General features: G+C 29.7%; 3 protein-coding genes across 3 annotated transcripts; all 3 read left to right on the top strand.

Annotated features, from left to right (window-relative positions):
• The first annotated feature begins 5551 nt into the window (after positions 1-5551).
• Positions 5552-6766, top strand: LOC105617365 (chymotrypsin-1-like). Its single transcript, XM_012198926.1, has 4 exons — positions 5552-5594; positions 5757-6067; positions 6252-6503; positions 6632-6766. Exons 1-4 carry the CDS (start codon positions 5552-5554, stop codon positions 6764-6766), a joined length of 741 nt encoding a protein of 246 aa, XP_012054316.1.
• Positions 6767-10536: 3770 nt separating this feature from the next.
• LOC105617261 (WD repeat-containing protein on Y chromosome-like) lies at positions 10537-11203 on the top strand. Its single transcript, XM_012198827.1, has 4 exons — positions 10537-10549; positions 10649-10839; positions 10946-11046; positions 11104-11203. Exons 1-4 carry the CDS (start codon positions 10537-10539, stop codon positions 11201-11203), a joined length of 405 nt encoding a protein of 134 aa, XP_012054217.1.
• An 859-nt stretch (positions 11204-12062) lies between these two features.
• Positions 12063-13630, top strand: LOC105617260 (out at first protein; the record flags this gene model as incomplete). Its single annotated transcript, XM_012198825.1, is given in 5 exon segments — positions 12063-12277; positions 12376-12508; positions 12732-12845; positions 12923-13241; positions 13326-13630. Coding segments are annotated over 5 exon segments (1086 nt in total), but the record flags the coding sequence as incomplete, so codon positions are not given.
• Between the last annotated feature and the right edge of the window lie 1144 nt (positions 13631-14774).

Raw genomic sequence — 14774 nt, 5'->3', positions numbered from 1 at the left:
AATAAAAAATATTTTACTTTTCTACTTGCTTTCCGATATCTTACATTTTGCTCGGATGAATCGCAATAATAATAATAATAATAATAATAATAATAATAATAATAATAATAATAATAATAATAGTAATAATGAAAAGACACATTTCGTATGTTTAATCATTATTATACGTTTTTTAACTTTCTCTTTTCATTATAAGCCGTCGTAAAATCGCAACGTAATTAAGTCTGCATTTATTGATTTTATCGTATCTGTCTCATCAAAATGCAGGACCCGAACATCAGCGTATTTAGCGTAAGAAATATAATCAGCTATTCGCAGCTGTTCAAAGTTAAATTACAGATACAAGTGTTTTATATAAGAGGAAGGAAATTATACTGTCGCCTGATTAATATTTCATCAAGATCAAGAAATTCAAGAAATCTTGTCTTGGTTTTATTTTGAAACAAGACAAGATTAAAACAAGAAATTGGAAATTGATTTCAAGATAAAACAAGAAATTGTTATCAAGATCAAGATTTCTTGACTATAAGAAATTTTTTGAAATTTCTTGAATTTCCGTGATAATTTTTTATTTTTAATATTTTATTATTTTATTTCTGATTTTAAAAATTTTGAATAAGTTAGATTTCAAAATCCAGTTGTATTTATTGATATTTAATAGATTACATAATATAGAAATATATTCATATATTTTCACTAAATAATATATGAGCAGAGTAAATCGATTATTGAAAAAGTGAAGAAGTGAATCTCTAATCTAACCAAATTAAATTATACTCATCGATACATCCTTGTTGTATCAGATATTAACCTTTATATTTATGTAAAGAAATATATATAAAATCAATATTGTGAGATTACTGGCAAAAGTATATTATGTATAAACAGTATATTATTATATGTATACAACAATAACAAGTATATTATGTATTTGCGTACTTCTATTAAAAGTATCAATTAAATCAGGAATGAATATATAGTAATTATAATAAAAAAAATTAAAATATATAATAATTATAATAATGATAATAAATATAATAATAATAATTATTATTATATCTAATAATCTCAGGAATCTAATAATCTGAAATAGTTACATTTGGTAGTAACCTCATGATATTAAAAATGATAATTTGAGAAATATTTTTAATCTTTATTAATAGATTTATGCATAATAAACATTATAAGCTTTTAAATCATGAATTTAAACATAATAAACTATGAGACAATTCGGCATTCAATTTGTTCTTATGTTTTCTTATTATCTCTTATGACGAGACATCAAAGAATCACAAAAGCCCTTAAAAAATCAAGAAATTTCAAGAAATTCAAGATTCTTGAATTCAAAATAAGAAATACAATGTCAAGAAATGGTTAAAACAAGAAAAACGAAATTATTTATCTTGAAATTCAAGACAAGACAAGAAATGCTCTTCAAGATACGAAGATACTTATCTTGATGAAACACTACACCTGGTTTGATTTTTAATCTAGCCTAAGTATAATTAATTATATTAATTATCGATCGTGTTACCACTAATTCTTGTGATTCTTACGCAGCGTACAAATTATAGCAGCGTCAAATTATATCGTACAATGACAAAATATTTTCTTATTTATCTCATTGTTATTTTTATCTCTAACGAACATTTTTCTTATTAGTCATATTATAGGATAATGCGCATACTGTAAAAAACATGTTCTCATTGCAATTGTAACAAATTAATAAAGTTAATAAAGAATGATAAGAGTCGGCGCAAATGTAAAGATTATTGTAAATTATTAAACAATATATCGAGTACAGTAAAAAAAATAGATTAGCATACATTTTGATTCCAATTTGAGTTATCATCAGCAGGAATTAATAATAAAAATATAGTAAACGATATGAAACCATTGCAAAAACTATCTCTATCCTTCTCATGTATAATTAAGTATTTTGTTGTGATCTGTAAAGAAATATTGTGTTTATATATGTATTTATCACAGAGACGTTTGCTGAGGAATCCGAAGTAATTGTCAGTGGCCAGTCCGCGAATTACCAAGTTTCCTTGAGATTGTATGGTGATCACATTATGGCGGTTCTATCATCGCCTTGACTAAGATCATCACTGCCGTTCACTACGTAGATGGCTTGGACTTGGAAGACGTTATTTATTTTATAGCAACTTTAAAAATACGATTGGCATCATTTATAGCACTGATAGACAACTTCACTTTAAAGACTGTTGTCATGCATCCGGAATTTTCTGATAACGAGGAAGATGCTTGGAAAAATGATATTGCTGTAATTATGATAAATCGGTGCAAGATAGTTCGCTACTAAGATTTTCTTCTGCAATTTTAAGAGCTTCATTTTATAATTTTTTCCTAATTTTTTCTAATACTTTCTTTTGGTTTCTTCTTTGTTCCTTTATATTTAAAATTTAAACTTTAAATCATTTTATTCGTTTCAGTTCGAATAGTCGATTCAATATAATCAATTCTAAAAATCGATTTCTCTGGCTAAGTTTAAGCCTTTTCTCGGACAGAAATGTATTTTATCCGGATGGACCGCTTTCGCACGTTCAAAAAATGAACCAGGTCACAAAGAGTGCATATCATTATAATGTGACTGACAGCCACTTGTGTATACTTAATCACTATGGAATTGGCACTTGTGAATAATGTTTATTGATATATAGGAATAATTTCTCTACTTTAATAGAAAAGATTGATTTATCAATTGTAAAGACTCGGTAATTAAATAAGAAGTTAACGAAAACAGTTGTCCTCTTTTCCAGAGTGACAGCAACGCTTATAGCAACGCTTATATGCAACGGCGCATAGTATTGTTTTCTAGAGTCTTTCCCGCGCTCAAGGTAAGCCTGTTGTCTACTTCCATCTCGACTTTATCAATAATGCCTAAGAAGACGTGTAAATGCAATTCACAAGACATAGATCTATTTAATTTTATTGTGCCAACATGCTGAAAGTATATGTTGCTGCGAAATTATATATAACGATGTGTTAACCGCTTTTCTCCAAAAGAAAAGAAATTTTTGTATTTATAAATAAATAAATGTATTTATAAATAAATAAATAAGTGCTGTAATATTAAATTGGAATTGTTAATTTTTAATTAAACTTCTTATTTTTTAACAGATATAATTATATATGCGAGTTATTATTTACTTTTAACACTCTTTTATATACTACAAAAAAATAATTAAATTTTTTGTTTATATAATCAGTAATAATTTTTTTATTCATTCTAAATAGATAATAAAAAGCTACAATATAACTACGCTTTGATAGAAATTAAGACATATCACAATGTCGAATGTTAAATAGTACAATATTTATTACCATGATAATAGATTGAGCATACAATGACTTACTAATATTGAATAATAATTTGTATTTTGTTAACCCTGGAATTATGTATTATACGCAGCTTAATAAATTATATCAGCAAATATTGATAATAAAAATAGAATGTTTAATTAAGGCTTTTGTCATATTTACCTTAGATTATTACCAATTTTTTGGATTATTACCAATTTAATGGCTTAATACTTTTAATACAATAAATCGCAACATACCATAGCAATATTCAAAAATTTAAAAAACGAATATAATAGTATTCTGTGATTATCTCATTGTTAGTTTAATCCAAAAACTTTTTGAATTTTTTTCTGAGAACAGTAAATAATAAAAGAATACTACCATTAGAGATACTCTAAACAGAGATCTTCATCTTTAGAGATCTTCTAAGATATTCTAAAGATTCTGGTTTACGTTTTAAAAGGATTTTATAATGTATTAAAAACGTATTTCTTATATATAAAAGAATTTTAAAAATATAATACAAACTAAAAAAAGCAATATAAATTAAATCTTATCATCATATTCTCATTGTTCGATAGTTTTAAAACAACTTAAGATAAATTTAATATAAATTATAATCTTAAGAATGGTATAAATTATGGATGCTGGTAATTAAAAATCTGATATTAACTTGAATATATGCGTCATATGTTAAAACATATTTTAATTGCAATTATCTTAAAAACTAGACGATCAATATGTTTCTAATTGCACACAAACATAGAGACCATTTTAATTTATTTGTATTTAAAATTTCAGTACATTCGAAAGAAAATCATTTCATGCTAGTACTATGCTACCTTAATATTTTTATTTGATCTGCAATTATATTTTATATAACAAACTGAAAATTATAGATATGACAATTAAATTTACAATTTGTAATTCTAGTATAAATTATTTTTCACAAAAGTTCTAAAAGTTAGACAAAAAACATGCAAAGTAGAAATCAAATTTTTAATTCTTTATTGCATAGTAAGGTGAACTTTTAGGACGTATCCAATAAAATGGCATCAATTCGATGTTCATTTTTTCTAATTAATGTATTGTATAAAATGAAAGAAATAAATAGAAGAATTTATTACATTTCAAGATATACAAGCCAAGAAGAGGACTTGGTTTATAGAAATATTGGGTTGTCCGGAAAGTTCGTGCCGATTTTGAAGGAAAATTGAAACGCAGAAGATTTAAATTTTAGTATATATTTATTAAATTTAAATCTTTTGCGGCACGAACTTTCCAGACAATCCAATACTTAACTCATTCACACTTACACTCCTCTCCCATCTTTATCTTGCAACTACAAACCTAAACCATTACAATACATTCTCTTTTACCTATATCTATACATAATCTCTGTATCACAGCCCTATCACAGTCGTTAGTGTCCCTAACTCATTTTGAAAGAAATAAATAGTAATAGTATAAAACTTTATCCTCTGTTTATTTATAGGTAAAATTTATAAATAAAAATACAATTTTATACGAAGATTATGCATTTCGCGGATTTCTTTTGTGTCCAGATCCATTCTTGGAATACCAACGTTTCGTACAGTTTATTTTGCAGTTCACTTCATCAGGACGAGGAGCAGCCTGATACTGTTTTATACGTTTATACTTTATAAATTTATACTTTAAATTAAACAAAAAATGCTTCGACTAGTGGAATCATTTTTATCCCGACCTTATCAATGGAGGATTAAAAAATAATAAGAGAAGCATGTTTGAATTAATTAATATTCTTCATAGTAAAAATTATATCTTCTTTTTTAAGAAACATATTTATTTACTTAACCGTCAAACATAAATATATTATTTGTTATCAATAATATCTTTTAATTAATTAACTTGTATATCAAACAATGAAATTTTCTGTTATGCTTGGATGATCAGATCTATAATATAATATCTAATAATAGTAATAAAGACATACGTTTCGTATGTTTAATCATGTTATTATGTTTCATTCTTTCTTATTCAACTCATACTGCGTAATTATGCGTATTTAATATGCAATATTTAATCTCATGTCTGCTTCATCAAAGTGCAAAATCATCTCATCGTTTACCCTAAGAAAGACCAGCTGTTTGCCAAGGTCAATTTATAGATATGAATCTGCTATAAAAAGTGGAAATTGTCCTCATTTCCAGTTTTACTTTTCATCTAACTTAAATTATCAATCATGCTACCATCCATTTTCTTGGTGATTGGCGTTCTTGCGCAGCGTAAGTAAAGACATACGTATTATGTATATATTGAATAGTGATAAAATATTCTCTCGTTATTTTTGTCTTCGATGCACATTTTTCTTATTAATTTTTAGTCATATACAAATCATTGTGTATTTTGCAAGAAATGCATATTTATTATATACCGTCAATTTGTAGAGACGTTCGCTGAAGAACCCGAAGCGATCGTCGGTGGTCAGACCGCCATACCAGGTGAATTCCCGCACCAAGTTTCCCTGAAATATAACGGTAATCACGTTTGTGGCGGCTCCATCATCGCTCCGAATAAGATTCTGACTGCTGCACATTGTGTAACATTTACAAAACCACCCTACAAAGACTTTAAAGTTGCCACTGGATCTGTCTCAATCACTGCAGGAGATCTCCATAACGTGGAGAAAATTATCGTACATCCACAATATTCTGATAAATACGAAGATGGTTGGAAAAATGACATCGCTGTGATTAAGGCAAGTTGAACGCAAAATAATTTGTAAAATAATTTTACAAACTGCGATTTGCTTCTATAATTTTGAGTGCTCCACTTTATCATTTCTTTTTTAATTTTTTCTAATACCTTTCTTTTATTCACTTTGTTTCTTTCCTTTATCGTTGAAAATTTAAACTTTCAATTATTTGTTTTATTCGTTTCAGCTCGCATCGCCGATTCAATATAATAGATTCCAAAGATCGATCCCTCTCGCCAAGTTTAAACCTTTCCCCGGACAGATATGTACTTTATCAGGATGGGGTAGGATACGCACGAACGGACCGCTCCCGAGCATACTTCAAAAGATGGTTCAAATTGTGATCTCACAAAGCCAATGTCAGAAAATGCACTCTGATGTCCCCTTGACCGCCTCTCACTTATGCATGCTCAATCGTTCGGGAATTGGTGCTTGCCAGGTAAATAAGTAGCATTAATGGATAACATAAAGATATATAATTTCTCTAGTTTAATAAAGATTGATTTACCAATTATTGAGAAAAAAAGATAATAAATAAGTTAATTAAAACGTTTGTCTGTCTTTCAGGGTGACAGTGGTGGCCCGCTTATCAGTGACGGCGTACAAATTGGTATTACCTCCTGGGTTGCTCCTTGTGCTAAGGGTTATCCTGATGTCTACACTGATGTCTACTATCATCGCACTTTTATTAATAACGCCTAAGAAAATGCATAAAAGTAATTTATAAGACATAAACTTATATATAAAGATCAATTTATGTTATATGTCAATTGGTACTAATTGACGCATTGAAAAAATTTGTTACTGCGATGTCGAAATTACATGTAATGCGTGGACTATGTTTTTGTATTTTAATATTAATAAATAAGTGTTATGATTAAACATTAAATTTCTTTGGAGTAACACTTAATCAATGTGTGAATCTTCATAGATTTTTTTAAAACAGACTGTTTGTAATTATTGTTAAAGTCTTTTTCAAATTATTATAAATTCCAAAGAAATTAAGTAAAATAGTGTAATAGGAGTCAGGCAGTATTGCTGCGCAAAACAAACAATGTGGATATAACACATGAATGATTATCCGTTGGAATTCATTTTTGATAATATTAATAACTGTTTGAAAAACATTATTAAGTTTAAAAGTAAGAAATCAGACAGCAATAATGCCAAAATCATAAGACTTTCATGATTTACTGTTTCTTACGTCCCTACTGTTTTTGAAAAATTTAATAGATTAAACAGCGATGATATTAAGATATCGTTTTACCATATAGTGTTAACAAATTACAGGAATTCATTAAGATGCATAAAGATCCGCTCCTGCATAATATGAAATCGAATGTCGTATATAAGATTTATTGTAAAGCTGCGATGTTACGGGACAGACGGGAAGACAGTTCCCTGATGAAAATGTAAAGTTTGTCGAAGCGTCCAAAAAATGCCCAGCAAACGAGAATGAATTGAAATGGATTCAAATGGATTCAAATTTTCAGAAATATGGATTCATGTTAAAATGAATCCTTTTCAATCTTGAATGCACTTTTATTCATTTATAGGAATGGCAATGGAGTATATTTCTATGCTTTTCAATTTAAAAATAATATTATAGTATTTTGTGTGAATACTGCTTAATTAAAAATTTTGAATAGGAAATGCAATTTTTCAATCCAATTGAATCTAAAAATAATATCGGCCCTTTGTGTGCATTGTAAATACTGCTTAATTAAAAATTTTGAATAAGACATGCAGTTTTTTAGCTAAATCTAAAAATATTGGGTATGGGAAAAAGTTCGTGGCGATTTTTTAGTAAAATTAAAGTATTTTTCTTAGTATTGAAATCAATTTATTTAAACCAAATATGCTCCATTTTCTATAATATTTTTTTGCCATTTTTGGGGCAAAGCCATAATTCTATCGCGATAGAACTTCTGTGGTTTCTGATCGAAAAAACTGCTTCAAGTGATTTTCACAGACCTCTTTTGAAGCTAGCTTTACACCATTAAGAGAGTTCTGCAGAGACCTAAACAAATGATAGTCTGAGGGTGCTATACAGTGGATGCATTAAAACTTCCCAGCCAAGCTCTCGCAATTTTTGCCGAGTCATCAAAGATGTGTGTGGTCGAACATTGTCGTGATGGAAGATGACATCTCTCCTATTGATTAATTCTGGCCGCTTCCTCTCAATTGCTTGTTGTAATCTCTGCAGTTGTTCACAGTAGAGTTCGGAATTAATTATTTGATTGGACGATAACAGCTCATAGTGAATGATTCCCTTTCAGTCCCACCACACACACAACATCTTCTTCCTCGTCAATCCAGATTTTGCGATTGCTTGCGCTTTCTCTTCTTTCTTTATCCACGATCTTTTTCTAGTTGGATTGTCGCAGGTGATCCATTTTTCATCACCAGTTATCATTCTCTTCAGAAATGGCTCAATTTCATTCCGTTTCAGTAGCGTATCACAAATGTTAATTCGGTCCATCATGTTTCTAACACTCAACTCGTGAGGAACCCAAACATCGAGCTTCTTTTTGTATCCAGCTTTGTGTAAATGATTTAAAACTATTTTGTGGTCGATGCCTAGTTCCCTGGCAATCTCCACAGTACTCACATGCTTATCACGCTCGACTTTTACCATGATTTCATCGGATTTTTCAGTGATTGGTCGACCGGAGCGAGATTCATTTTTCACATTAAAATTTCCAGCACGAAAGCGAGCGAATCATTTCCGTGCTGCTGATTTTGATAGAGTATCTTCACTGTAAATAGCGCAAATTTTTTCACAAGCCTGTGCAGCATTCTTGCCTTTATCGTAATGATACTGCAAAATGTAGCGAATTTTTTCCTTATTTATTTCCATTTTCAAAATAAAATAACTTTTGATCCATTTCAACGATTTCAATTTTTTTCGGCTCAAAACAAAGGTTAAAATATCACTTTTTAAACGCACATCTAGTATTGCCGATGCGATTAGTAGTAGTTACTGACTGCTGAGCATTTAATGCCTAAATCTAGCGGGAAAAACGCCACGAACTTTTTCCCACACCCAATAATACTAGCTATTTCTGTGCATTGTGAATACTGTTAAATTCAAAATTCTGAATAGGAAATGCAATTTTTTTAATCCAATTGAATAAAAAAAAGTTTTTCTTTTAATGGCTCATTTTCTTAAAATGGGCCGTGAATACTATTCAAAATGAGTAGAAAATCCATTACTTCATTTAAAAATGCATCGGAATCTGCATATAGAATCGATTCCCTGTTCTACAATAGAGTCGTAAACAGTAAGCCGTAAGAAATTAACCAAATACATATCGATTATTTTTCTTACACTTAACTGTAATTGGTCAATTTTTTACAGCTAACCACCCTATTGTAGAACAGGCATAAAGTAGAAAGAATAAGGAATTAGGAATAAGGAAAAACGATACCTTATCAGAAACCGTGTATTCCGATGTATCCGATTTCTGATAGGTTGAAATCTTTGTTCTTTATTCCTAATTCCTTATTGCTTTTATTGTGGCTGCACCTTAAGTTACGACAATTCTTGTACTCAAACTCTATCTCTTCTATGTATGCGATTACATGTAGTGTATTATTATTGAATATGAACACAACGCGAAGGAATAGCGATAGCGATAGGAATAACACAATTATGAATAACACGAACCTATCAGAAATCAAATATACTAGAATATACATTTTCTGATAAGTTGAAATCGTATTATTTCTATTGTGATCGCTATTCCATACATTGTGTTTAAGGCTTTATCTTAAAGCTGCCATGTAAAGGTACCTTTAAAGTTTGGGAGCGTTTATATTGATCATGTGAATTTTTACCAATCAAACGTTAACGGCATTGTATTTTACTGTCTATCGACCAATTAAACGCTATCAGCATGTCATTGTCTACTGCGCATCCTTTGGATTGCTTCATTCAAAAGAGTAAAAAGAAACAGGAAGGATGTATCAATAGTGGAGATAATTAAATCCGCGGATATATACCAGCTATCTTAAGTGTCCACTTTTTATGCTAGTATATATAGTCACTTCCGCTTACTTAGAATAAAACATTCCCTTTTGTTTCTCTTTACTGTTTGGCTTTGTTTTATTTTTCTGATTCCACCACATCTTAATTCCACGAAACGCTCGTCCGGAAGATAACAGGGGATCGATTGTGGATTTTGAAAGGAGGTGAAAATTACAAAAGTGAGCAAAGATTACTAGATATTGACCAATTAAATTACTCTGATGAATTTTGTAGTTTTTACCTCATTTGAAAATACACAGGGTGCTTTTCATTTAATGACATAAGTTGACATGGAAACACAACGGAAAGCACCTACAATCGACTCCCAGAACTATATCGATCAAACATCGAATCGCGTGATGCAAGAGTTCAAGTTGTAAGTCAACTGTTGAAAAAATACAAGTACAATTTTTAATATTTCGGGTTAAATACATTCTATATCATGCAACATTCCGGTAAATCAACGATTTAATTGTTTTGAAAAGTCCAAATTATATTGTCACATATTATATTACTTTGTAAATAAATATTTTATTGATATCACATTATCGTAGACATTTTCAGTGAAGAATCAGAATGTGAGGTTCAAGATGTCCCTTCTACAAATCATTCGGAGAAAGAAATTGAATTTAATTTAATTTACGATAGAAAATTGTGTTCCCCGATACTTGGTTATAATTTTCAACTTCCTGATTTATCAACAAGTTGCATACCATCCACAACCTTAGATACATCTCTGTTGCATGTAAGATTCAACGATGCATATATTCGCTGCAAGAATTAGATGAAATATTCTAATTTTATTCCAGTGATTTTGGTTTTGTTTTATATCTTACATCTTCTATTTTCAGATTCCCATTTATGCCCATTTAAAAATATATGATCTGAAGCCTGTATGCCTACCAGAGCCACCATCGATTTTATCATCATTTATCATGCAATTGCAATTTTCGTGAGTATTTTTCTCTGCATATCTTTCCAAATTTTAATTATTATGCTTTATTTTTAGAGAAGATACCATACTCAGTAAATCTTCGAGAGAAATATCATTGACAGCACGATTAAGCGAGGAAGACGATATATCAGCTTTGTGCAGCGCTCAAAAATAAAAATTAATATAAAAATTAATAAAGTATAAAAACGAATGCTAAACAAAGAATAGAAATGTAGGCTTAGGCTTACTATCAGTATAAGCGAAAATATATTCCGATATAAAGAAGTACACATTTGTATCTTTGATATATTTTTCTTTCGTGGATGACTTGTAATTTATTATATGAATATGATTTTTGCTATAGAAGACTTATATATTGGAAACTTATACTCGTATTCATAGTGAGGCCTTATATTTTAGGCTTCCTTAAATTTATCTTTAGATACTCTACGAATTATTTCATTGGCTGCTGAGCATCTAAAGGTAACTGACTATGAAAGGTAATTGACGAGTATATTAGATTTGTTCGCACTTTTTGCACTCAGCATCTTCATTTTCTCTCTTTTCAAAACCAAATATACATCTATCATTTTACGTACAAAAATATTTGGATTTTATGCACTGCGAATAGATCTATTGTCTATTTTTCAAGGCTGGATATCAATCATGATATCAATGCGTTTAGCAGAATAACAGTTTTGCAACCGTTTTATGATTTTCTGCTGATAGGATCTGGTAGGAGATAGGACCATTCCTCTTGATCTAAAAGCATAACCCAATCAGCGCGAAGAAAACTTCCAACAGTTGCAAAATAAACGTAGCCATTCATGAAACTTTATCCTTGGAATGAAAAATGAAAATTTGAATTATTGAAATTAATGGAGAAATTTTTCACTTTTTCTTTTCATCCTAGGAAAAAAGTTTCATGATTGATACCCTGAAGATGCTAAATCGATATTTGGTTCATACAGAGAGAAGGTTTCTCTTTGGTTCATATAATCATGTAAGGCTATGTTATTTACTGAACGTTAAACAAAAATGATATGACACCCGGAGGGTGTTCAGATTCCCATCTAGGTACTCCCCAGGTGTCATGTCATTCTTGTGTAACATATGATAAACAACAAGGATGGAGTGATACCTGGGTGACACTCGAATAGATATCCGAACATGAGCTAGCATGGATATTCTTACATCGTGGACGTCCATATTCCCTCTCCAGTAGTATAAGTTCTATGACTTTACTACTGTTACTAGCAGCTTGATGTGTTAGGTTAGGTTATAATGCTCTCGATGGAATAATCTCTTTTTTTCTTTTCTATATTGACATCGGCTTGTCATCGTCAGCTCGGACGAGACGAGCGCGATAGTTAACAATGCGACAATGAGGAGGTTCAACGAGTTTCTCGCGATCTGCGTCGTGTTGCAGTGCTTTTATGGTGTATGCACCACACATTTGCTCATAAACGTCAAAAATCAGGTAGACGAATACAGTTTCTTGTATATCTATTATGTATCAACTTTGCTGCATACATAATTTATAATTTGTAAAAGAATTAAACTACTGATTATAAATATATTTCTAGAAGTTAACCTCATATATGACTTTAAACTTGTATCGAATATTCTTTTTTTATGTCAGTAAATAATTAAAAAATAAGTTTTCATGTTAACACAGTCCTAAAAAAAATGTTTCTTTACAGGGTGGTGATATTCTTCTAGAAACAATCTCGTCTAATGTTACAGAAGATTTGATTACTCTCGAATTCCAGCGTTCTGATGGCACACTAGTCACGCAACTTATTGATTTCAAAAATGTAATTACTTTATAAAAGAAAAATATCCAAAAGGATGAATTTTTCGTAATTTATTTCAATAAATAATATTCTTACAGGAAGTTCAAGTTATAAAAGCTTTGGTACTCGGTGAAGAGGAACGTGGACAAAATCAGTATCAAGTCATGTGCTTTGTAAATCATTTTTATAAAGTAGATTTTATATCATCTGATGCAATGTCCAAACTACGTCAAAAGAATCCAGGTACCGTACGAGTAGCTGAGGAGGACAGAGGTCATGTCAATTACACAATGGACTTGTTTCTGGACGTTTCTCAATCCAAGGAAATCTCAAAGCATGTTACCATACTTTGTGCAGAAGCAGCTGGATCAACTTATACCAGGAATGATGATATAAAGCAGTGGATTCAAAGACCAGGCAAATATTTGGAAAATAAGTGTGATTATGTCATATATGTTTTATATATTATAATAATATTAGTCATTTTGCCATGATTGATAGGTTCCTCGGAAGAGTTATTAATGGCAGCTGTATATAATTTTACAAATGTGCCGCAATCAGGTATGAACGATACAAGATCATTATTGGTCTCTAAATGTGCTGACACATCAAATCTCTGGGCACCTTGTACGTGTTCCCTCGAATTGTGCATTGGTTGGTATCCGTGTGGTTTAAAATTTTGCAAAGGAAAGTCTGATGGCAAAAAAGTAGCAAGCACTTATCGATGTGGCATAAAAACATGTAAGAAATGTTTTATATTCTCATATTATTCTAAAATGAAACAGAACTGTCTATGGGATGAATGACATATAAGGACACTATAGATTGAAAATTTCAATTTATTATAAGCAGTATCATAAAAAAAAATGAAGAAAGCTCGAAACAAATTGAATATCTCAGAAAAATTTCTAAGGCCCGTATATAGTCGTGTTTTTGCTGAGAAACTCAGCTGAAACTAATCTTGAGTCATGGAACAGTTCAATAAACGAATCTTAAGGGTCAATTTGTAATTGCGATTCAAGTGAGGAACTCAAATGAATTTATCTCGAAATATTTATAAGATTCAATAATCGAGTCTTGAAGCAAGAGCTCGTAATAATCTCGAAATTTGTATCCTCTAATTCTTTGAGTCGAGAAAACTTTCGTATCACATATTTTCGTAAGTGTGGTTCAGAGAAAAAAAAATTATATAATATTTATATTAGAGTACATTATAATCTACATATATGTATATATATATGTATTATATATAATATGTTAATTTGATTTCTAATCAAGACATGACTGAAACGTCTCAGACTTTATTCTGAGTATCTCATCTGATACTCGCTCTTGAGATTCAAGAAACGACTATAAATACGGGTCTAATTGTTTTAGATAATTAAAATTTAAAACAAAATTTTCACAAAAAAGAACAAATTCAACCTTCTAATACTTTTTTATTAACTTTTTAAGTATATATAGATAATTTGTATGCTTTATAGTAAGTATAAACTAAAAATTTTTATTTATTAATAATTCTCTTTTATGAATGAATTTAAATATAACATTTTCTTGTTTTATAATATTTTATTCTATTATATCATAATTAAAGCCAAAGCAAATCAAGCAAAAGTATTTTTGCAAGATTCTATATTAGATTATACTGCATTTATACTGCAGATCTTTCAAATACTTTATAATATAACAAATGGATTATACTTTAAAAGGGTTTATGTTAAGGGATTAACAAAAAAATTTTATTTCCTTTTTATCTAAAACCGTTAAACATTAAAAATTTCATTTATTGTTTTTTTAGAAGATCTTATCAAATGATTAATATACATATTCATGTAGACTTTACTGAGTGGATATTTGTAACATTTATAATTTTTAAATCCAATTTACATCAGACTTTTATTTCCATACATTCCAAGATTTGTAATAAAATATTTTGATATTGGGTTGTCC

Source organism: Atta cephalotes, assembly GCF_000143395.1.
Source record: "Atta cephalotes unplaced genomic scaffold scaffold00012, whole genome shotgun sequence".
Taxonomy (NCBI): domain Eukaryota; kingdom Metazoa; phylum Arthropoda; class Insecta; order Hymenoptera; family Formicidae; genus Atta; species Atta cephalotes.
This window is presented reverse-complemented; position numbering and strand designations above follow the sequence as displayed.